The 26032-nt window shown below is 42.2% G+C and overlaps 1 protein-coding gene across 1 annotated transcript in view; it reads right to left on the bottom strand.

The window, feature by feature from the left end:
• LOC139363992 (uncharacterized) overlaps positions 1 to 26032 on the bottom strand; it is a 128016-nt gene extending 101984 nt beyond the window's left edge. The window contains exons 1-5 of the mRNA XM_071099231.1: positions 25942 to 26032; positions 25682 to 25746; positions 22346 to 22449; positions 21055 to 21196; positions 18113 to 18353 (exon numbers count right to left, since the gene is read on the bottom strand). Coding sequence (XP_070955332.1) covers positions 18113 to 18353; positions 21055 to 21196; positions 22346 to 22449; positions 25682 to 25746; positions 25942 to 26032 — 643 coding nt within the window. The remainder of the gene's footprint in view (positions 1 to 18112; positions 18354 to 21054; positions 21197 to 22345; positions 22450 to 25681; positions 25747 to 25941) is intronic.

The following is a 26032-nucleotide window of genomic DNA, read 5'->3' as shown; positions in this document are numbered from 1 at the left end:
AAAATGATACAGCCACTTTGGAAAAATACCTTGCAGTTTCCTAAAAAACTAATCACACACCTGTGATCCAGCGAGTTCACAACTAGATTTCTACTTAAAGAAAATAAAAACATACATTCATTCACAAAAAGGCCTATGCAAAAGAAAATAGCAGATTTATTCATAATGGACTGAAATCATCCCTGTGTTCTTTAACAGAAAAACAGATGAACAATTTTTTTTATTATTATACTTTAAGTTCTGGGGTACATGTTTAATATGTTCATATAACAGAAGAAGATTTAGCAACAAAAAAGACCAACTATTAAGACATGGAACAAGATGGATAGATCTCAAAAATATGCTGAGTAAAAGAAGCAAGACCAAAAAAAAGGGGATATACCATATGGTTCCATTTATATGAAATTCTAGAACAAGCAAAAACTAAGCCATAGGGTTAGCAGTGTCAGAAGAATTGTTTTCTCTGGGGGTTTGAGGATGGGAACAATTTGGGAAGTAGCATGAGGAAGCTCTCTAGAGTGATGGTAATGTTCTACATCTGGCTAGGCTTTGGATTACAGAGTATGAAGTTGTCAAAATTCAGTACATTCATTTACTACTGTTGCATAACAAATTACCACAAATGTAGAGACTTAAAACAGTACACATTTATTATCTCATAGTTTTTGTTAGTCAGAAGTTCAAGCACAACTTACTTGGGTCCTCTTCTCTGGATCTCGCAAGGCTGCAATCAACGTGATAGCCAGGCTGTGTTCTCACTTGAAGGTTTGACTGGGGAAAAACCTTCCAAGTTCATTCAGGTGGTTGTCAGAATTCATTTCCTTGCAGTTACTAGGCTGAAGGCACTAGCTTTTAGCTGGCTATCATCTGGAGACCATCCTTAGGTCCTAGAGCCCACAGTTCCTAGAAAGTGCCCTCCATCCTTTGCAATCCAGGTTTCTCCCAGAAGGCCACTTTTTTCACCCAACTCACAAGAGTCTCTGGTCTTGTCTGCTAGCAAGATGGAGGTGCTGATGGACAGTGCCCTTAGACCTTCTAGAGGTCCTCTGGTTTGATTGAGAGGATCTGGGAGGCATGCCCTCTTAAAAGATACCCTTTTGTGACTAAATATGCTCACCTTTTGATCTTTCAGGTTTTAGCAAAGGGTTGCACAGTCACACCCTCTAATTTTTCTCTAGACCACACTATCTTAATTTAAGAATCTATTGCCATCTGGAGAGGCTTAAAATTTTCAAAATCATCCAGTCCTAGTTCCTTTCTGTTTAAGAATTCTCTTGATTTATCTTTCTCTCCTTTCACATTTTACTGTAAACAGCCAGAAGAGACTGGGGATGCCTTCAACACTTTTCTTGGAACTCTCATTTGCTACATAACCAAGTTCATCATCTACAAGTTCAACTTTCCACATAACTGCAGACGACAATGTTGCTAAGCTTTCTGTCTCTGTTTAACAAAGGTTCTCCCTTCTGTCAGTTTCCCATTACGCATTCCTCACTCCCTCCTGAGCCCTCGACTGCAGTGTCCTTAAAGTCCAGGTTTCTATTACCATCAGTCTTTTCAGGGAGACTTAAGCTTTCTCTATTCTGCTCCCCTGCCCACTGCTGAGTTTCAGAACCACCCCACATTTTTAGATATTTATTAACAGCCACAATGCACTTCCAGGTATCAACACTTGTATTAGTTTTCTATTGCTGTGTGACAAATTCTTATAGACACATTTATGATCTCATAGCTTCCGTAGGTCAGGAGTCCAGGTACAGCTTAGCTGCTTCCCTGCTCAGAACTCTACAAGTCTTCACTCTCCTCTGAAGGCTCCACTGGGGGAGAATCTAAGCCTGAGCCTACTCTTACAGTTGTTTTGAAAATTATTTCCTTGCAGCTGTATGACCCAGGACCCCAGCATTTTGCTGGCTGTTGACTAGAGGCTAACCTCAGGTTCTGGGGGCAAGACACAGTTCCTTGCTGCATGGGCTTTTCTAATATGGTCACTTGCTTCATGAAGGACACAAGGAGTCTCTAGCTCCAGCCTACCAGCAAAAGGGAGTCTTACAAAATGTTAACATAACCATAGGAGTGACATCTCACCACCTCTGCCATATGCATCTGCTACCGGTTATGAGCAAGTTATAGGGGATTACCCAGGATGTGAGTATCATTAGGGGTCACCTTAGGTATATCCACCATACTCAGAGAATGCACACTTCAGATTTGGGCATTTGACATAAAAAGGAAAGGGTAGATTGGACTCTACATATGCATGCCAAATTGTTTAGGGAGAAGTATACTGAAATGCATCAATAAAAAAGATGAATTGATGGAAGGATAAAGGGATGGATAGATAGATAAATATATAATGATGCATGTGTAATAAAATGTCAGTGGAAGAATCTAGGTATGGGTATATGAGTATTTGCTGAAAATTTATTTCAATATTTCTGTATATTTAAAATTTTTTATAATATTAGAAAAATAAATGTATACTTATTAAAAAGACCACAGACATAAATGAGTCATCTATTTCTTTATACTTTTCAGCATTTTCTCACTTTACTCCAATAATCATGAATTTTGTGTATAAGCAAGAGTTGGGAAAATGCATTTAATTTGTAGTCAATATATCAAGCCAAAGATCTCTCCAGTACATTACTGAGTCTTTCCCTGCTTTCCCATGAATCAGTCAGCAAGAGAACAGAAAGTTACCCCCACCTCCGAACATTCTTGCGGTTTTCTACTAGCCAGCTGTGGAGTGATCATTCCTCTGTTCACCTAAATCTCTGAAATTGCACATTTTTAGGCTGCATTATCTCTTGGACATAACAGTTGCATAATAGTAACAAGTTGCATACAATTGCTCTTCTTTTTATATATTATAAAACTGCCTCCTTAATATTTTAGATTCTCCTTTCTGGTTCTAATATTTTTGAATTTGGTAAATAAATTGAAATCCACGCTAATCTTAGTGATTCAGATTCTACCATAAAAATCAATACTATGTAAAACTGGAGTGCTTAAGGCTAAATCAACAACATATGTAGTCATACCTATTAGTGTCCTGCTTTTGTAGGTAAATTAATTAGTATTACTTGGACCACGTCATACCACAGCCAATAAAAACAACAGATGTTTGGGGAATGAAGTAACTGGTGTATACAGGCCTAGACATTAGCTTTTTTGTTTTTGTTTTTTACAAGAGAGAATGGTTCTGTCCAGTCAAGCATATTATTAAGGCATTCGTATTTAATAAGTGGGTCCTAACATAGGAAAGAAAGTTCTAAGGCTACTTATTAGCATTAATAAATTATCTATGCTCCCCTCAAAATTATTTAATCAATAAGTATCAGTCACCTCCTCTGTGTTAAGTCTATGCTGGGGCAAGGATATGGAAAAGAAGAGAGAGTAAATACACAAAGTCATTAGCAAAAAATACAATACAGTATCTAGCTATATGCTAAAATCACTAACAGTTCAACACAGCATTTGTTAGGCTAGATGCTAAGAAATTAGCAACAGAATACAATCTTCCTCCTGCCTTAAAGCAGTCATGGTTCTCTGCAGAACAGAACTGAGATGTAGGACATCAGTAAATCAGACCTAGAAAAGTGGAATTCATGGGCAAGAAAGCCAAGATCCTCAAGATGGGTTGGCTTTAGACGACATCAGTAAAACCAAGGACCAGCCTTCAGTATTGTCTTTAGTTGTAGGATAAAACAATTGCAACCCCAGTGGTACTGCCTGAGGACTTAACAGTTACCTGAATGCCCCTGGGATGGGGAATAAGCTCAAACCACAGCATGGAGTTTTGGCAGGACCATGTCTCTTGGGACCTGGCCAAAATGATGAGGATAAAGGATAAATAAGTAAACCCTCAATGATGATTCTTTCAATACTCTCAACCAGTGTCCTCAATGAAGGCTGGGGGGCATCGTGGAAAACTAAGGGGAAACAAATTTGCTGATCACATTATTTGAGAGGTGCTTTTTGAATTTTCAACTGTATTCACCTAAAATAAGTACATGATAAACTGCATATATTTAAGTGTACTAGATGTTTAAGTGTTTTTACACACACACACAACAAACATGCAAGACCATGGCTACACTGAAGATAATAAAAATATTTTTCACTCTCCCTCACAAAGGTCTCATACCCACTTGTGATGCTGCCATGCCCCTCCCCTCTTCCATCATCCTCAGGCAAACATTGATCTGCGGTCCTTATAGATTAGTTTGCATTTCCTAGAATGTCATCTAAGTGAACCCATATTGTATGTACTCTATTTGTCTGGCTTCTTTCCTTCTGCGTAATTATTTTGAGATTCATCTATGTTGTAGCACATGTTAATAGTCTATTTCTCTTTATTGTCAAGTGGTAGTATTCCACTGTCTGGATATACCACAGTTATTCTACTCATCTGTGAATAGGCATTTGAGTTGTTTCCAGATATTGGCCATTACAAATAAAGTTACAGTGAGTATTTGTGTCCAGGTCTTTGTATGGATGTATGTCCATACATAACTCATACACAAATCATTTCTCTTGGATGAAATGGAATGGCTGTCACACTGTTTTCCAAAGTGTCTTACTCATCTCACAAGCCCACTTACAGAGTTTCAGATGTGCCACATCCTTGTCAACACTTGCTATGTTCAGTCTTTAATTTATCCATTTCAACCGGTTTAAGTGCTATCTTGCTATGTTTTAAATTTACAGTTCCTTAATAACTAATGACACTGAGCATCTTTTCCTACCCTTATTTGTCAGTCATATATCTTCTCTGGTGAAGTGTCTATTCAAATTGTTTGCCTAATTTTTTTTTTTTTTTTTTTTTTTTACTTTAAGTTCCAGGATACATGTGCAGAACATGCAGGTTTGTTACATAGATATACGTATGTCATGTGATTTGCTGCACCTATTGACCCACCATCTAGGTTCCCTCCCCTCACTCTCCACCCCTCAACAGACCCTGGTGTGTAATGTTCCCCTCCCTCCCTGTGTCCATGTGTTCGCACTGTTCAACTCCCTCTTATGAGTGAGAATATGCTGTTTGGTTTTCTGTTCCTGCGTTAGTTTACTGAGGATGATGGCTTCCAACTTCATCCATGTCCCTGCAGAGGACATGATCTCATTCCTTTTTACGGCTGCATAGTATTCCATGGTGTATATGTACCACATTTTCTTTATCTAGTCTATCATTGGGCATCTGGGTTGGTTCCATGTCTTTGCTATTGTAAATAGTGCTGCAATAAACATAAATGTGCATGTGTCTTTATATTAGAATGATTTATACTCCTTTGGGTTTATACCCAGCAATGGAATTGCTAGGTCAAATGGTATTTCTTGTTCTAGATCCTTGAGGAATAGCCACACTGTCTTCCACGATGGTTGAACTAATTTACATTCCCACCAACAGTGTAAAAGCATTCCTATTTCTCCATAGCCTCACCAGCATATGTGGTTTCTTGGCTTTTTAATAATAACCATTCTGACTGGAGTGAGATGAATCTCATTGTGGTTTTGATTTGCATTTCCCTAATGATCAGTGATGTTGAGCTTTCTTTCATATGTTTGTTAGCTGCATAAATGTCTTCTTTTGAGAAGTGTTTGTTTATAACCTTTGCCCACTTTTTGATGGGGTTGTTTTTTCTTGTAAATTTGTTTAAGTCCCTTGTAGATTCTAGACATTAGACCTTTGTCAGATGGGTAGATTGCAAAAATTTTCTTCCATTCTGTAGGTGGCCTGTTCACTCTGATGCTAGTTTCTTTTGCTGTGCAGAAGCTCTTTAGGTTAATTAGATCCCATTTGCCAATTTTCACACTTTTTGCAATTGCTTTTGGCATTTTCGTCACGAAGTCTTTACCCACGCCTATGTCCTGAATGGTATTGCCTAGGTTTTCCTCTAGGGTTTTTATGGTTTGGGGTTTTACATTTAAGTCTTTAATCTATCTTGAGTTAATTTTTGTATAAGATGTAAGGAAGGGGTCCAGTTTCAGTTTTCTGCATATGATTTGCCTAATTTTTAATTAATTTTTTTATCATTGAGATTTAGAGTTCTTTACACATTCTAGATACAAGTCTTTATCAGATAAACAATTTATAAATATTTTCTGCAGCCTTGTCATTTTCCTAAGAATATCTTTTGAAGAGCAGAAGTTTTTAATTTTGATAAAGTTCAATTTATCAATTTGTTATTTTATGGATCATATTATTGTTGTTGTAACTAAGAAATCTTTGTGTAACCCAACATCATAAAGGTTTTATTCTATTTTTCTTCTATAAATTCTACAGCTTTAGATTTTATATTTTGGACTAGGGTCCATTTTGAGTTAATTTTTTTTATATGCTTAGATCAAAAGTCCCAGCACAAACTGTTGAAAAGAATATTCTTCCTCCATTGCCTTGGGGAGTTGTCCATATAAGTGTGGGTTTGTTTCTGAACTTTATTCTGTTCCACTGATATATTTATATATTTTAATCCAATATTGCACAGGCTTACTTACCATCAGTCTATGATAGGTGTTGAAATCAAGTAATGCTAATCATTTTCAAAGTTGTTTTGGCTATTTTAGGTCCTTTATAGTTCCAAAGGAATTTTAGAATCAGTCTGTCAAGTGCTACAAAAAAAAAAAAAAACTTACTTGGATTTTGATGAGGATTGTGTTAAATCCATATAGCAGCTTTGGGAGAATTGACATGTGAATAGTAAGAACCCTTCAGATCCATAGACATACTGTATGTCTTCTCCACTTGACGTCTTCTTTGATTTATCTCCTCAATGTTTTGTATGTTTCAGTGCATACAACTTGCACATCTTCTGCCAAATTTATCCTTACATATTTTATATTTTGGATGCTGTTATAAATGATATTCCTGAATTTCAATTTATGATTTTTTTATTCTTAATATATAGAAATGCAATTGATAGCTGTGTTTTGACTTTGTGTAATGCAACCTTGCTAAGCTATTTAAGTTTTTATTGCAGATTCATAGAATTTTTCAAGACAATCACATCATTTGTTCGTAAGGTCAGTTTTACTTCTTCTTTTCCTATCAAGTTGTCTTTTGTTTCTTTTTCTTGCCTGATTGTCTTGGCTAGGGTCTCCGGTACGATAATGAATAGAAATAGGGAGAGAACATATCTATGTCTTGCTCTTGATCGTAGAGTAAAAATATTCAGTCTTTGACATAAGCTAAAGAATTTCTGTAGATGCCCAATATCACACTGAGGAAAACCCTGCGATTCCTAGTTTGCTGAGAGTTTTTTTTAGAAATGGATATTGGATTTTACTAAATGTGTTTTTGGGTAAAGAGAAGGAGGGTGTCTATTGAAATGACTGCTTGGTTTTTCTTTCTCAGCTTGTTCATATAGTGTATAAGGTAATACACTACATAACGTAGACTGATTTTCTGACGTGAAGTCGACATCGCATTCCTAACAAACCACACGTGGTCATAATGTGCTTTCATTTTTGCATATTGTTTCATTCAATTTGCTAAAGTTTCACTTAGCATTTTTGTCTCTATGTTTCCCTTTTCTTATCATGTCTTTGTCTTATTTTGGTATTAGGATAGTACTAGCCTCATAGAGTGAGCCGGGAAGGGTTCTTTCCTCTTCAATTTTAAAAAAACGTTTCTAGAGAGCGAGTATTATTTCTTCTTTAGATGTTTGGTAGAATTCACCTGTATAGCTATCCGGCTTGACATTTCACTGTGGGAAAGTCTTTAACAACAAATTCCATTTCTACAGTAGATATAGTGTTATTCAGGTTATTTAACTTTTAATTGGTAAGCATTGATAATTTGTATCTTTCAAGGTATTTGTCCATTTCCTCTAAGTTGTAAATTTATTGGCCTAAAATTTTTCATATTATTCCCTTATTGTGTTATAAATAACTGTACAATCTATAGTGATACCACCTTTCTCACCTTTTTTTTTTTTTTTTTTTTTTTTTTTTGGAAACAGGGTCTCACTCTGTCACCCAAGCTGGAGTGCTGGAGTGCAATCACAGCTCACTGCAGGCTCAACCTCCCAGTGTCTCAAGCAGTCCTCCTGCTTTAGCCCCCTGAGTAGCTGAGACTATAGGCACAGGCCACCATGCCTGGCTAATTCTTTATTTTTAATTTTTTTGTAGAGACCAAATTTTGTAGAGACTATGTTTCCCAGGCTGGTCTTGGACTCCTGGGCTCAAGTGATCCTCCCACCAAAGCCTCCAAAAGTGCTGGGATATAGGCTTGAGCCACTGCTGCCAGCCCGTTCTCATTTTTGATACTGTAATTTGTTTCTTCTCTCTTTTTTCCTGATCAGTCTGTAGAGAGTTTTATTTAAAGAACCAGCTTTTGGGTTCATTTGTTTTCTCTATTGTCTAACTGTTTTTATTTTTTCATTGACTGCCACTCTGGTCTTTTTTTATTTCCTTTCTTCTACTTACTTTGAGTTTATTTTGCCCTTCACTTTTATATTTCTTAATGTGGAAACTGAGATCTTTCTTTTTTCTTAATATAGGCATTTCTTGCAACAAAATTCCCCTAAGTGTTCCTCTAGCAGCATCCTACAAATTCTGATATGTAGTGTCTCCATTCAACTGAACATGTTCCCAATGGTCAGAGCTAGAACAATTCGAGCAACAAAACAAATAACACAGTATTGGCTTATAGCCCAAAGCATAAGATACATATCCATGAGTCTATCCTAATAGAAATAGATGACTGAGTAAATAACTAAAGGAGGACAGAAGAGCTGAATCTCCCACACAGAACAACTCCAAATACTTTACGTAGATTCTCTGCCAGCTAGGAGATAGAGCCTAGCTCCCTGCTCACGTGGGAGCTGGGCTCACAGAATTCCATCCAAAGATGGTGTATGGGTGAGGGGGAATGAGTGACTGTCCGGAGAAGAAGGCTGACAAACACTACGTCCACCTGGTGATGAAGGTCAACATTAACGGTGACAAGCCATGTTGATGGTGGGCACCCTTGGGTGGGATGTGATGAGAATGGACTTTGTCTCTGTAGTCTTCCTTCCAAAACCCATAAGCCTGTATAATCACGAGAAAAACATCAGACAAAATCAAGCTGTGGGTCATTCCACAAACTACCTTGCCCAGGACTCCTCAAAACTGTCAGGATCCTCAAAAATAAGGCAAGTCAGAGAAACCATCAAAGCCAAGAGAAGCTGACAGAGACATGATGACTAAACATAACATGGTGTCCTGGATCCTAAAGAGAGAAAACTAAAACCATAGGAATAAAGTGTGGACTTTAGTTTAAATAATGTGCTCAAATTGGTGCATTAATTGTGATGAGTGTGCCATACTATTGTAAGATGTTAATCTTAGGTGAAACTGGGTAGCGGGTAGATGGGAACTCTGTGTTATCTTTGAAAATTTTCTGTAAATCTAAAACTATTCTAAAATGCAAGTTTCTTTCATTCATTCTTTTTTTTTTTTTTTTTTTTTTTTTTTAAGTGGAGTCTTGCTCTGTCACCCAGGCTGGAATGCAGTGGTGCGATCTTGATCTTGGCTCACTGCAACCTCTGCCTCCCAGGTTCAAGTGATTCTCCTGCCTCAGCCTCCCAAGTAGCTGGGATTACAGGCATCCACCACCACGCCCAGCTAATATTTTTTTTTTTATTTTTAGTAAAGGCAGGAGGGTTTCACCATGTTGGCCGGACTGGTCTCGAATTCCTGACCTCGTGTTCCACCCTCCTTGGCCTCCCAAAGTGCTGGGATTACAGGTGTGAGCCACCACACCCGGTGGCAAGTTTCATTTTTAAAAGATCTGTGGGATATGTTGAAAAGAAATATAAGGGGAAAAATAAAAATTTGAGAATTAGAAAGAGGCATATATACTTCTAAAATTATTGACATTAGGTATCAATTCATTTAAGTAGTCAATTTAATTGTGTTATGTAACAATTCTTTTTAAAAGTCAATATTATAATGTAAAGACTTATATATTGAATCTTATGGTGAAACTTTCAAATAACTTGACAATATTGCAAAAGGAGCAGACATTTTCATTCCAAAAACATTTAGGAAATGAAAGAAAAGTCATTTGAGTCTAGTGGTAGAGAGGGCCTGAGAAAAGGCCTGAGAAAAGAGATTGCACACTCCACCCTAGCTCCCCATGGCCATTTAGACAGGGAGAGATGGACATATAAGTGATTCTTACAGCTCCCCAAACGTGTGTTTGAAAACTGGAGGAGGGATAAGAATTCTAGTGTTGCTACCTGCCTGGGCCCCTACCTGCATGGAGTACCGGTGAAGTGCTCATCCAATTCATCTGATGATTCCTTTTTTTTTTTTTTTGAGACGGAGTCTCACTCTGACTCCAGGCTGGAGTGCAGTGGCGCTATCTCAGCTCACTGCAACCTCTGCCTCCCGGGTTCAAGTGATTATCCTGCTTCACCCTCCGGAGTGGCTGGGACTACAGGCGCCTGCCACCACGCCCATCTAATTTTTGTGTTTTTAGTAGAAACGGAGTTTTACCATGTTGACCAGGATGGTCTCGATCTCTTGACCTCGTGATCCTCCCGCCTCGGCCTCCCAAAGTGCTGGGATTATAGGCATGAGCCCGGCCTGATGATCCCTTTCTTAAGCCTTCCTCAGAGACAGTGGGGAGCCAGGATGATGCTGAATAAACAGCCCCAGAGAACTAGTCAACTCAGGCAATCACATACCACCATTCCAGCAGAGATCGCCAGCGCTAGCATGAAACTGACCAGACCAGAGTTGGAATAAGACTACAGAGACTCCAGCATTTGGGGGAGCCCTGGTCTCTTCACCCTGAAGAGCCTGACCACTGCAACAGTCCTGTGTGGCTGGAAATCTGGGGTCTCTGGAGAAGGCTTAAGGAAACCACAGAAGCACTCTCGGAATGGCACAATTGCATTTTATGTTTTCCGAATGTGTGGGGCACATATGCTCTTAACAAAACATCCACAGCTGGAAAAAACCTAAGTAACTGCCTATAAACATGTATCTATCTAGAGGTACTAAAAAGAAATGTTTTTAAAGTTACTAAGGTGAGCCAATCCTGCTTATGTTGTTAGTTATTAAAGTAAGTTTAAATTTTATTATTTTTATACCATATATATTCTATCTGCAAAGGAAAGGTAACATCAGTGCCAGCAAAACCCTGAACCTCATTTCAGGATTGACTAACACTCACTCACCACATCCATAGATGATTCTGTGCCACTGTTGGCATCAGGAGCTGTCCTGTGCCCTGCAAGGTGTTTATCAGCATTCCCGGCTTCTACCCACTACACGCAAGTAGCAACCGCTCCTTGAGTGGTGACAACCAAAAACATCTCCAGACATTGCCAAATGTCCTGCGGGGAGCAGAATCACCACTGGTTGAGATCCAGGGTCTGAAAACTACAACCGTGGAAATCCGGCTCACTGCTTGCTTTTGCAAATAAAGTTTTATTAGAACACGACCATGTCCATTCATTTCTGTTTTGTCTGTGGTCCCTTCCACACCACAGTGGCAGAGCTGAGTGTATGCAACAGAGACAGTGTAGCCCACAAAGTCCAAACTATTTACCATCTGGCCCCTTACAGAAAAAGTTTGCCACCTGTACTCTAGTTTCTACTTTCTAAGTCTCTTCTAGACCCATATTTACCTGTCTCCAGCTTCACTCCTGGCACCCAGCCCACCCGGATCAACTGCCACCTGGATTTCTGCAAAACTTCTCCCAGGGCACTCCTACCCCTAGTCTGGCTGCTCTTCAGTTCATGCTTCGCAGAGCATCCGGGGGACATTTTCCGAAAGCACACACTTCATCATGTCACTTCCCTGTTTAGTGCCTGTGGGTGGCCTCCCCTGTGCTGAAGATAACATGAGGCCCCTTCACATGGCCTGTGAAATTCAAAGATTGACCCCATCACATTCCAGCCTCTAAAAGGTGTCCATGCTAAACTTCGTTCTGTCCTGCAAGCAGGGAATACAACAAAACCCAGCTCTGACCTCCAGACATGAATATTCCCACAGAATTGTGAGCCTGGCTTTACCCTCTGCACCGTGTGGCACGGCATCTCACCTGTGACAGGTGCTCCACCAGGTGTCAAACAGCCACACAGCTGCCCCTGTGCTATTAGCTTCTCATACATATTCAGTTAATGTGTCAGCTACTCCACTCAACCCCAACTTTAACCATAGCAGACTCTAAAATTTAATGTTTGCTGAATAGTCCCTGCGGCAGGAATTTTCCAGTTTTTTGATAATGACCCAGAATAAGAACTGAATATACGAAGCATCGTAATCTAGTACACACATGCTTCTGTGTGTGTGCCAGCACATCTGAGACATACATTTCATGATAGAATATTTACCTTTGGGTCAGGCCTAAAGCTACTATTTACAGGCTCACGCCTGTCATCCCAGCACTTTGGGAGGCCGAGGTGGGCAGATCACGAGGTCAGGAGATCGAGACCATCCTGGCCAACATGGTGAAACCCCATCCCTACTAAAAATGCAAAAATTAGCTGGGCGTGGTGGTGCATGCCTGTAATCCCAGCTACTTGGGAGGCTGAGGCAGGAGAATCGAATGAACCTGGGAGGCAGAGTTAACAGTGGCCACTGCACTCCAGCCTGACAAGAGTGAGACTCCATCTAAAAAAAAAAAAAAAGAATATTTACCTTTACTAGTAATGATTTTTATTGTTTTCTATTTCATTGTTTAAATTTTGGTCCCAACTCACTAAATTACTTCGATTAACCTACTAATGTGTTTTGACGCGCAGTTTGAGAGCCACTGCCCTACAGCTTCCAGCAAGGTGATTTGATGAATAATTGAGTGATGAGCTGGTTATGAGAATATCCAAGAAACAGCTGGAAGGGCCTGGATCTTTAGCTCTGGGTCTTTGAACTTTCCAATTTGTTAGACTTTGTGGCAAATGACCCAATCCTCCTTCACAAATGTCGAATCCCTCAAAAGGGCCGTGGGAGAAAGAGGAATGGATACAAAGGTGCTGTTGTGAGGGTGTTTACCCGAATCCTTGGGCTCCTGAAAAAATCCTGTGAATTGACAACTTCAGGGCAGCCAGGAATGACCAAAGATTAGCTCAAAGTAATCCCTCCAGAAAACGACTACCAAGACAGGCTACAAATGTATTCCCCCAAAAATGAGAATACATGCATGAAAGCAGAAAAATGTTTAAAACTTAGAATCTGTAAAAAACAGCGTGGGGCAGTGTGCATTGGTTACCACTGAATGCACTGCTGTAGGGATCTGGTGGGCTCAAGTGGGATCTGGTGGGTTTCGGTGGGCTCCAGTGGGGTTGGCACAAGGTACCAGCTACCTTGTATCCTGCTGACTTTGGCTGGCCACCTCAAGTTAGGCTTACCCCGCTGGCCAGCCTAACTCCTGAGTAGTCCCCAAGCTGCCCTGCCCTGTCCCCTTACACACCAAGATTTGATTTTATAAATTATCAACTCACATTCCCCAAATGAAGCAAACTTAACTTTGACCTGTTGGTAGTTACCATATGCCTCAAGGTGGTTTGTAAACTTGAATGGGAAAAAAATTCTACCTTTATTTTCAATACTCTCTAACAGACATTTAGAACACTTGCTTCAATTATAAACGTTAGGCAAGAAACTTCAGTGGTATTTGCAGTTCCTGTGACTTTGCTGTCAATAGAAATCACAAATGTTTTAACACATTAAAGTTGTTGCAAGTATCTCGAACTATTACTCACACTCATCACTACGTCAAAATCATGGTAGTTGTTAGATTTACACCACTAGATCTTATTTAAGATACTAGTAAAGAAGCACATATGAATATACATCACAAATGTGGCATTTGATGTATTATAACCTTATTTCAATAGAACAAGTTTCCTTTGTGACTCTTGGTACTTTATTCATTTAAAAGCATTAGTCTGAGAAAGGGTCTGTAGGCTTCACCAGGCCACAAAACGGGGGCCATGAAATGGGTCGCAACACGAAAAGGAATCTTTGATGAACGCCTCCACAGGCCAAGCAATTTCCAAAAAATATTTCTTCTTATTTCAACCACTTTATATTTTAATTTTTAAAAATATTTACTTATTTGTATTCTCCAATTCAAAAAATAATTTGATCTTATTATAACAAGTGAAACAATGCAAGAAAAAGATACACAAAGGCAGTCTATCTGGGAAGTTTGATACACACATCACAGTGGACTGCATAACAACACAGATCCAAATAAAGTGTTATGAAGCCAGCTCAGAGAAAGACAGAGAGGCTGGCAAGCAGAACAATGGCTGGTGATGGTGTTTCCATTGTGGACGAAGTAAGTAGTCATTCCCATAAGATGTGAGCAGGCGCCCTGTGCAAAAGGATTCTGTGGTCACAGTGGATGAGAAAATGCTCGGTTAATCAAAGGTACACTGCATTTTTTTTTAATACACTAAAGTGCACTGAGAATCTCCAAAGGAGAAAATACAATACACAAGGTTTCTGAAATACAGTTGGCTACAAAAATCTTCCTCTCCCCTTCCCCTCCCCAAGAACTTTCTTATATTCCCCAGAACCATGGTTTGGGAATTGCTGAAACAGGGTAATGTAAGTTTCATCCTGACCTCAGCCATTTAAAACATGCAGCCAACAATGGCTGCATCTTTTGTTTTTCTCTCCTTAGGTCAGTAAGGAGATATGAGATTTTTTGTCTTGCCAGAATTCTTTATTTATTTACATTAAAAACGAGAAAAAAATAATACAACCACCAACAAAGGTTTCACTCTTTTTTTGTACTAATATACTTCAGACTCAGCTTTTACCTTGCTGGAGGGAGAACTTAATTACTTACAGGTTTTTCTAGAACAGTCCTTAGTTCAACCCTACCACAGTTTACACTGCAGCCCACATTACAGAATTCCACTGGCATTTGGCTCTCCAGTTTCCTCTTTAGAGTGGTATTGCAGTGCTCTCAGCGATATACACAGAGAAGTTGAGGAAATACCAGCCAGTTGAGACTAGTTGGCGCTCCACTCTGAAAACTGCAGAATGCATTTCACCTAGCCCCACCAAAAGATGTAAGGAGCTAAGAGTTCCCATCAGCCACGCACACAGAGGATGTGTACGCTCACCTGGAAATCAGTGGCCAAAGAGGTAGCACCCTTGCGGGGACCAGAAGTGACCCAAAGAGGCCTGCGGAAAGTGAAGGAAACTGGAAAAGACAGCAGAGTGTCACTCCTATGAGTAAACTTCAGACTTGCTTTTAAACTGATGAGCAACACATTCTGGTTTGTTTCTAGTCTATACATGATCTCGCAGAGTCAAGAAAAGACAGACTTCCCTCCTAACCTTTCCGCTTGCACCAGTGATTTCCAGATCTTCGGAGCCGGAAGCCAACCACCTGCTTCAAAGAGGCATCCTTTGCAAGAGCACTTGTGCGTTCAGAGTTCCAGTGGTACCAAGGGTGACAGTGATGCTTTCGATAGTGATAGGCAGCTTAACAAAGAGAGCCCGGAGAGCATCCCTGCTCTGCTCCCACTTGTTCACTTGCTCCCTAACAGTGAATCGGGGGATGGTCTGAGGCTCTCCACTCCCTAACCACAGCCCACTGAGCCCAGACTGCCACCTCGAAAATGGGTGACGACCATCCTTTCCTCGGCCAGACAGGCCTTGAAATCAGCCTTTCTATAGAATGCCAGAAATGGCAGAGCATGCCCTGGGGCAAAAACACTTTTTAAGATAACTGATCAGCAATAATGTTGCAACTGACCTGCCTGCAGGCTTCAGTGGATCCAGATCTAAATTACCCTAATTTTTCTCCCCCAAAATTAGGCATAATATTATAATTTCAAGGAATGCAAGAGCAATTTCTCCCATCATTGGATACCAAGCTCAAGATGTTACAGGAAAAAGAAATAGCTTTTACTGCTGATATGAGAATTTTAAAAGAGAGACAAGTGTGAGCAAACAAAACCTGTCACATCAAATACTCCGGCAAAAAAAAAAAAAAAAAAAAAAGCTAGAAAAAAATGCCAGAAATGCTGAAATCTAAATAAAGTCATTTATTTGTTATTTTAACCCCTTCACTGTCACAGCTACTCTGGCATAAGGTTAGTTAATTCTCCAGAGGTGAGCTTTATGAAGGACAGTGCCCCTATTCTTGCAGCCATTGTTTTCTTGTCACACAGTTCTCTTGATTAGCTGGCCCCTTCAAGGGGTTCCACATACAAACGGGGTGCTGTTGATGCTCCTTGGGCCATACCTCCTCTTAGGGTATCATTTTTTCAGAGAATTTGATTTTATCCAATTTCCACCATGCTAAGCAAAGACACGAGACTGTGAGATCCCAAAGGGTAGCAGCCCCATGTCCCTCATGGTTCTGGCACGAGGCAGGTATTCAAAGCACAAGATGGCAATTGCTTTTTGAACTCTGCGCCTTAGGCAGTTAACATGCAAGCAAAGATAAGACGCCTTCAACAGCGGAGACTCTATGAAGACCAACGGGAAAAATGGAAAAACACCAAATGGATGGGTCTGCCCGTTGATCACTTACTCTTCCTCGGTCAAGTTCATGAGCCTGTTTCCTGTTTCGAGGGTACATGCCTTTATGAACGTTAAATAAGATAACACTGCTGAAAGGGCATTGCTAATGGAGGTCTGCGGAAATAGAGGGAAATATTTCCAATTAGGAGGTATGGATTGGGCAGTCACTGTGTGCCAAGCACTACAGTGGACCCTGAAATGAGTCAGTGACAGCCTCAGTGCTCCACCATCCTCCCTCCTCCAGCTCCATTCATTTTAGCCCAGTGCAGTGAGACTTCTTTCTGTCTCCAGGAATTGCTTGGGCAATGGTTCCCAGGACCTTCTGACCCAGAGGATTCCACAGACTTTTCAGCCCTTTTTTCTGGAAGGTCTCAGTGGCCTTCCCACCACTGCCTCAGCCTTGTGGTGGTGCTGCTCCCCATGGAGGCTTCTCCCACCCTCTCGGCTGCTCCTCCCCCACCTCCCGGGCCTACCTCTAGAGGCTAGGTCATCTCCGGCTCCTCCCGGGCTCTCCCCTGCCCTCTAAACACCCACTGTCCAGGAACCCCAACTCTGTGGTGGCCTCAGCTCCCACCTACAAGCCCAGGACTTTTCTCCCAGGTCCTAATCCTAAATATGCTGCCTGCCAGCAGGCTGTATTCACCAGCCATCTCCTCGCCTCTGCCCAGGAGTTGGTACCACCACAGAGAGGACACTGCCAGGCACCTATGCAGGGAGACCCGGGTCCTTCTGGGCCCTGCCCAGGCCACATCCTTGGCATTTCTCTCCGTCTCAACAGCTCAAGCCCTGGCACCTCTTGCTGAGCCTCTGGGGGTCTCCTAGCTGACCAGTTCCACCCCCATCTGACTCCACAGTCCTGCCTCTCCAGTACTGCTAGACTGTCTTCCCCAGCTGACGCTCATCCGCGGTTCCCCATGGCCAGTCCCAGCAGTTTCCTGCCTGCACCCACTCCTCAGCCTTCTCTATTTGAGGCTCCCCTCCTCAGACACACAGGCCTTTCTGCTGCCCCCTCGTCTCTGTGCAGGCTGCTCTCTCAGTACCCCTGGCCCATGCCCACTCCACGCTCCAGGGCTCAGCCTCTTCTCCCACCCTCCACCCCACCCCTTGTCTCCTGTCCTCCACCCGACCCCTCCTCTCCTGCCCTCCACCACAGCCCTCCTCTCGGGTTCCTGGGCACCCCCCCACTCCTCGCATCTCCTGTCATCAACACCATGCGCTATTTGCTCATCCAGTGCCCACGGTTTGCCCACCGGACGGCCCTGCTAGGTGGGAAGCTCCTTGCAGGCAGGAACCCCATCTGCTTGACTTGACTTTGGAATCCCCACAGCCTCATACGGGGCTGAGGCAGGTGCTTCCGTAAAATGGGACTGATTTAGTGGCGCTTAATCCATCCGCCAAAGGTCACTCTCCCTTGGGTTTTCAACAGGCAACATGAGCTTTTAAAAATGAGTCTTGTTAAATGAAGTACGCTGATTTTCAAAGTTATGCCCACACAGGACGCCGGGGCAGGGGCTCCCTTCCAGAATGACAGAGCCCTGGGCTTCGTCTGACCACTTCTCCACCCCCAGATTCCTCTCATCACCCGATGCCTTTACTTTGGGACTTTTCCAGGTCGTTCCTCACCTCGTGCAGCATTGCTGTGAGTGGGCGAGAAGGAACTTCGTGGTCTCCGTGTGCTTTGCGGGGACCACCTCTTCGCAGGGGCCGCCACCTGCCTCTCCGGCGCTGCGTCCTCAGCATCCCCGCTGCCCCCGAGCTCCTTCAGGGAGGTGCGGCGGAAGAGCGGCCCCAGCAGCCTCCTCCTGTGGCCCAGGCGCACCAAGGCGAGCGCGGCCACGAGTTCCGGCCCAGCGCCACCCAGACTCTTTGATGTGGGTTTGTGTGTGGGAGAGTAAAAGATGCACACACCCTCCGCAAGTCTAGAATTTGTGGTTTTTGTTATCTCACAAATTCATATTTGGAAGAAGTATTTTAATTTCTTATGAGTTGTGAATAATTATGTAATTCTGCCACTTTCTCAAAACCAAGATTTTTCAAACGGACTGCTCTAGTCTGGAGCTGACATCCTTAAGAGAACTTTGCTTTTTTTCCTGTGGGTTTTAAGCAAGAGCGTGCCAAATGAATTCTTTCGTCCGCTTAAAACAGTTCATTAGGGGGAACCATCCTGTAAAAGGAAAGGAAAGGAAAGGAAAATCCTTCCTTCTTCAAATGAATTCTCAAAAATTACTTCTGAGATGCAAATGCTGCTTGAGTGTTTGAGCTCCGTGAGAGAGTCCACTTCCCAACTTGTTTTCAGTCGGCTCTTGGGTGCTACTGAATTTCTTAAACACTGTATTTCTCCCTTATCTGTGAATTAGCCATGTGTTCTTTGGAATCCCTTCCTGGGTCTTCGTTATTCTTTCCAAGGCCGGGCGTGACGGCCCACGCCTGTAATCCCAGCACTTTGGGAGACCGAGGCGGGCGGATCGCCTGAGGTCGGGCGTTTGAGACCAGCCTGACCAACATGGAGAAACTAAAATACAAAATTAGCCGGGTGTGGTGGCAGGCGCCTGTAATCCCAGCTACTTGGGAGGCTGAGGCAGGAGAATTGCTTAAACCTGGGAGGTGGAGGTTGCAGTGAGCCGCGATTGCGCCATTGCATTCCAGTCTGGGCAACAAGAGCAAGACTCCCTCTCCAAAAAAAAAAAAAAACAAAAACACCTAGGGAACGGGTCAGGAAGTCTGCATCATCAAATGACACCATGAACTCCTCAAGGGTCTACCCATTGTTTTAACTTGCTGCCCAAAAGGTACTTGTCATTCGAATAGCCCCATTCTACATTCATCTCTGTCAATCATCACGTCACTTGACCATGACATCGTTCTGAGCACCTGTGACATCCCAGACCCTGTCTGAAGCACCGGAAATGCTGGGTGAACGGGACAGAAGGGCCCACAGATCCTCATGTTGCTGTATGAAGTTTAGACTCTAGTGGCCCCGATGACTGACCTCATGACATTCAAATAGGAGGCGATCATTTCATTAAATACACACACACAAGAATGTCAATAGTTAGGATATGCTTATTTTTCTTCCAGGGCATAAGATTTTTTTTTCTTCTATGTATTTCATATCCCTAGCTGGAGAAATATCAAAAGAATCTGAATATCACCATCTGGAAGTTGTGCCATGGACTCCAGTGGGCAGGATTTGAGCTGGGATTCTCTTCTTCCTCTAGCTGTGTATTTCTTCTGCTTAAAATGAGCACAAACACATCTAATTCCCTAATGGACCAACTTGGATCTAAAAGTCTCTAATTCTTTGCCCGCCCCCTTCTACCCACATAGATTCCTGGGATTCTCTAAATGCAGATGGCAGTGGGGAGGGCTGGGGATTCCCATCAAGGATATTTGATCATCGGTGACTTCACTTAACCAATAAATCCAATGTGTTGAAATACACACGTGTCAGAAATGTGGTATGCTGTTACTCACTCAAAAGTCTGTTGGTCTGTCCTGGTTGTGATTGGGGAATGAAGCCCTAGGGACTTATTTCAGTTCAATAGCATGTAACCCCCAATCAATATTTCATTAAGTGTTACTATTCGTTTCTAGTATTTCCCCAAGTTTAACTTGCTCCTTTTGAAACGACTGGTATTCTTATGAGCCAGAAGACTGTTATTTGAAAATGTTTCCTTTTTTTTTTTTTTTTTTTTTTTTTTTTGAGACGGAGTTTTACTCTTGTTGCCCAGGCTGGGGTGCAGTGGCACGATCTCGGCTCATTGCAACCTCCACCTCCCAGGTTCAAGTGATTCTTCTGCCTCAGCCTCCCGAGTGGCTGGGATTATAGGCACCCGCCACCATGCCCAGCTAATTTTTGTATTTTTAGTACAGATGGGGTTTCACCATATTGGCCAGGCTGGTCTCGAACTTCTGACCTCAGGTGATCTGCCCATCTCAGCCTCCCAAAGTGCTGGGATTACAGGCGTGAGCCACCACGCCTGGCCAATGTTTCCTTTTTAAACCTTCATTATATATCACTTTCACACGTAGAACTCTCTTCACCTCCATCTAGAAATATTTTCATTTTCTCTGGGTGTGCTTCTGTCTCCCGCCGGAGAACCCTGGCGCTCCAGGAAGAGGACCCTGGGTATCCCGGCGCCTGGCGCACAGGAGAGGCTCAATAGACACTGAATGATTTTTTTTAACATTGAAGTTGTTTTTAGCTCTCCCCTATTAGCTGTTAGATAGCAGTTTGCATTGTATGTCGAGTCTGTATTTATAATATAACCTTAGTTCTGCCCTAAAATTCCACAGGACAAATTCCATTTGGAAACATCCTCTAATTGTCATGCAGTGGTTCTGTTCAAACTGCAGGAACATTTTTAAATCCCACAGCTGTAACAGGCTGTCTGCCCATTACAGAAGGAGACGTCAGGCGGAAATTCAAAACACTTGCTACTGTGACATCTGCCCAGTGGTACTAATTTACATCCATTTGTATTTATTATTGTATAGTTTGGGATGTAATAAGATGCTGCCATCATCCCCACAAGCCTCTGGAATACTCAGGAGTGGTACTGCACAGTCGTGAAGCACACAGGCCCTTCGAGTTTGACATCTGCTTTGAATTCTCCCTTGACCCGGGATGAGGAAGTCTGACTGAGCGGCGGTTTCCTCATCTGTAAAATGGGTATAACACCAGCACCTATCTTGCTGAATTGGTACCTGGAATAAATGAGGAAGCACAGGCCAAGCCCTCCAGCACTGGACACAGTCAGCATGTAATTAATGCTAGCTCTTCTTATTAAATTCCTTTAGCTTCAAGACAAAGTAATCGGAGACACTTACAGAATTGCAGAAGAGTTTATCATGCGGTTTTCTTTGGGGAAAACATTTAAGCAGTTTTAATCCGTTTTATAATGACATATTACATAATCCTTACTCATAACTTTAATCAAAAATGTTGTCTTTTAATAAACAAGATTCACATTTAGACTCTGTCTACACACACAAGCCAGTTTTAAATGTTACCCAGATTAAGTCAAACAACCGATAATTAACAATGTTTTACGTGTAACTGCTTTTGTTTGTGGACCCAATCCTAAACATTTTTTTACCAAGTAACCTTAAATATGTCATCAGATGGGTTTTTAGTAGACGTATCTGAACCTAATTTTGTAGCTTAAAAATAGTATATTTTACTCACTTTTTAAAATATTAAATATGTAGGATATTTTAACACTTGGCCAATTCAAGTGTTGATAAATAACATCTGTCAACATTTTCAATATTATCTAGCTCAGTTATCCAGAATAAACTGAGAATTTTCTGGATTTTTAAAACAATTCTCAGGCCCTGATTTGCTAGGAGAGTTTGGGCGGACCTTTACGCACACAAACAACTCATAGTTTGAGTTGGCTTCCTCTCCTTTCTCACACAAAGATAACTGAGAGGTGGAAAAATGTCACTTTGTGAAAAATGACATCTTCAGCAAAACAAATCTGTACAAGGCAGAACTGGACAAAATATGTTGATTCACATTACCGTTGACTTATATCAGACATTCTATCATTTTATCTGCTTCGAGCATTTATCAAAGTAAACTGCTGCCGAGTGCAACTGCCTTCTTGTCGGCTGGGACAGGTGTTACCACATCTATCGCCTCGCCTGCTTGTAAACAGGGATAGCCTGTTCCTGCAGCTAATCCTGGCAACACAAACTCATCTTCACACAACAGGATTGGGAGGCTCTGGAAGGTTCCAAGGCCAAAGACAGAGCCAGGTCTGCCTGGAAGCCATCTGTGATCCACGTTCCTACCCGTCCACCTTGCTCATGCCTCCCTCTGCAGCAACCAACCTGGCACCAAAACAGCACCTGCCAGGGGAACTTGAGGATTTGGCTGGCCTGGGGCTAGGGCGGTCCACTCCCACCAAGAGGAAGAGGCCCACATCCCCAGTGGCCTCTGAGGCCAGCAGAGTCTGTGGTGCCAGAAGGGAACGACCTGTGAGCCTGTCCTCCACTGCACCCTGTGCTTCTGACTCAGACTAACACACCAGGATTTTCTATTTCAACAGCAGTGTCTATGGTCCTCTTTTCTAAGTGAAAGAGTCCAAGCTAAAGTTGGCTACAGGGATCCTTGCAGCTCCAGAGCCGGTGTAGGGCTGATACCAGCCCTCTGCTGTTATTTGACAGCTTGCAAAACGTACAAACTGGCCAGATGCAGGTGTGTGCTTGCATGCGTGTGCATACACACACATATCTGAACACATGTGTGTATGTATCTACACATCATACTAATAAACTAATAACTTCCATGGGCAATAAATTTTCAAATTTCTTTAGGATTTAGATAAGGAGAATGTATATAATCCATTAACACATTACTTATTATGCATACATAAACATACTCATACTCTTAATATGCCCTTTGAAAAAATATATTCAACCAGCTTAATTTTTCTAATTTTGTTTTTGTTAAATCCTGTTTTCTTATCAACAATTGATTGCTAAGCAGCATGCACTGTGCTAAGTACGTTACTTGGATTATCTGTGTAATCCTTCCAATAGCTACATGATGAACACACAGATGCCCACATCTTCTGCAGATGAGGAAGCTGAGGGATAGAAAAACCAGATAATTTGCACAACACAGCACAAAGCTGAGGAGCCAACACTGGACCTGAGGAAGTCCCATTCTGGAAGCCAAATTCCCAACTGCTAAGCTCTGCTTGAATTCTCATTAAGCATCTCGCTTCTTAAAAGTTTCAGCAACTCAGCAGTCTATAATCCAACTCACCTTCTCCGCAATGCCAAAAAGTAGAAGTGACTCTTTCTTTTCTTTTCTTTTCTTTTTTTTTTTTTTTTTTTTTTGAGACAGAGTCTCATTCTGTTTCTCAGGCTGGAGTGCAGTGGCACGATCTCGGCTCACTGCAACTTCTGCTTCCTGGGTTCAAGCGATTCTCCTACCTCAGCCTCCCGAGTATCTGGGGCTACAGGCACGCACCACCACACCTAGCTAATTTTTGTATTTTTAGTAGAGAAAGGGTTTCACCATGTTGGCCAGGATGGCCTCAATCTCTTGACCTCATGATCTGCCCTCCTCAGCCTCCCAAAGTGCTGGGATTACAGGCGTGAGCCACCACACCTGGCAATGCTTTCTTATAAGTGAAGTGTTTTCCCTATCCATGAGGGTATTTAGGGAACTATATGAAAATATATATGTAAGTTGTATGTCAGTAATTGATAGTTAAAAATGGCGTCAAACAATAGAGTAACTTCTTTCCATCCTTCATAGATTCAATACTCATTTAGCTGAGGTTTATCATTGGCCAACACCAGGGTTGAGTTCTGGGAGGGAGAATAAAAAGTAGTGGGCACCCTCTGCTCCCCAAGAACTCACACTGATCACACAGATATGTGTGTGGTATAACACTTGCTTTCCATGAAAATAAGTTGATTAATCGCGTATCGAACATAGAGGGTCAAATAATGAAAGTGTTTCTTAGGGCAAAAAATAAGAGCACTGGGGGTTTTCAGACCCTAAACGTAGTCCTTTTTCTAACAACCAAAGAATTAGCCATGTCTGCTCCTGACATATAGCCATCCTCCTTTGCTACCAGGAATAAACAACAATTTGACTGAGCCAAATAGCAGATGCAATTTTGCATGAAGCTAGTAATACTGTTTATGCTTTACTATTTTTAATATGCTATAAAAACTATTTGTCTTTTCAAAAAAAAATATTTTTTTTTTACAGATTTAATGCCACTGCCTTAACTTTAAACCAATGGAGTAGACATTTTTCCTTCTCTTTTCAGGGGCAAATTTTGGAATTATTTTAAAATCAGTCTGATGCCTCACACATCACGACTGCTAAACTTGGGTATTTGTTTTTCAGTGCGACGAGCTTCATGCTGAATACTGATTTGAAGTGTGGTTCACCACGTAGACTTAAATTGTCCTTCCCACAACTTTATCTGAGAAGCCTGACAACGGTGACAATCACAGGACTAGTTTTATTGGGTAAGACTATTCTATGTGCAATTTATTCTGACAGGCTCCACAATTTTTAAGTGCAATTAAATCCTAAGAATTTGCCCAGAAAAAAAAAAAAAAAAAGTCTACCACGTTCAAAAAAAAATTTTTTTTTTGTAGAAAGCAGAAAAAACAGTTGAATTGAACAACTAATTACTAACTGGTTGCTCTCTTGGGAAAAAAAAAAAAAAAAGATATTTGACAGAGCCTCAAAATCGATTTCATTATTTAGAGAGGCAACTTTCTGGGTCTGAGAAACAGAAGGCTTCCAGGAGGTCTGCAGCCACCTGCTTCAGCCACTGCTGGTATCCACATCTTCAAAGTGGAGGTTTAGCCACACCCAGAGCGGGGAATAACACTTGCAGAAAACAAAGCTCAGAAATTGCCGTCACCTGATTCCCTGCAGCAGAGCAGACCAGCTGTCTCCTGTACAGGTGGAAGCAGCTCGCACGCTTCCTGCCGTCCGCACCCCTCGCTCCTCCCTCACAATCCCAGAAATGGAATCCCAAGAGGCCGCTCAGGCAAGCCAGATAGAGCCACCCATGTGATCACGCACGCAGGGCGTGAGGGCCCCCCTGCCATGGCCCAGGAAATACGTGCATCAACGTGACTCATGTCATTTACTTATCCTTGGTGAATTTCACATTGCATTTCTAACCCAAAGCTAGGGTCGTGATTGTCTGGGGCATGGAGTCCCTACCACTTCTATGTATTCCACATTCCCAGTCTCTATTCAACAGGAGGCTAGCCTGACACTGAAGCAGCTATCCAGGTTATGCTTGAGAAATCACATGTTTTTAAAGAGATGCCAAGTTGCACCTAACATCATAGAATATTCTCTTCATGTGAACTTAATTCAGTAGAAAACATCTTCGGCCAGACATCTGCAACCGGCGTAATCTAGCCACCTGGCACCTGCTGTTCCCTCTACCCTTGCTGCTGCCCCGACCTGCCCCACACCCCAGCCCCCGTTGGGGTTGACGGTTTCCTAGAGATACTCAGCCTTTTGGTGCTCCTCTCTCCACCTGGTCTACCCCATGCATCAAGCATTGATCCCCCCATCTTGTGTGCCCCCAAGACATCTACCACTGGTAACACTAAAATGGCCTTGCCTGTCTCACCCAGTTTGGCTCCAAACTCATGGAGGACCACCTTGCACACTCCCCAGCACCTCACACAGTTCCTGGTACAGAGCAGGGCTCCCAGGGATGCTTGCTGAAGGTCTTTTTTTCCCTTCTGAGCTGCTAAAACAACAGGCATTAAATAGTCACCTGGGCCAAATTGTTGCTGTGAAATGTCCTTCTCTGCAGATTGTAAGCCCCATGAGGTTATGGCAGAAACTGTGCCCTCCTTTTGTGCCCTAATACCTGGGCCAGTACTCTGGGCCTATTAGATGCCAATAAATGTTTGTTGAATAAATGAATTAAAGACAATACCGATACAGACATCCTGAGAGAAAGCCAAAACGGTCTGAAAATGAAGGCCATCCAGCATCCGTGTGCACAGGACCTTGGGAAAGCTGTCCAT

The sequence above is a fragment of the Macaca nemestrina genome, chromosome 7 (genome assembly GCF_043159975.1).
Source record: "Macaca nemestrina isolate mMacNem1 chromosome 7, mMacNem.hap1, whole genome shotgun sequence".
In the NCBI taxonomy this organism is placed as follows: Eukaryota; Metazoa; Chordata; class Mammalia; order Primates; family Cercopithecidae; genus Macaca; species Macaca nemestrina.
This window is presented reverse-complemented; position numbering and strand designations above follow the sequence as displayed.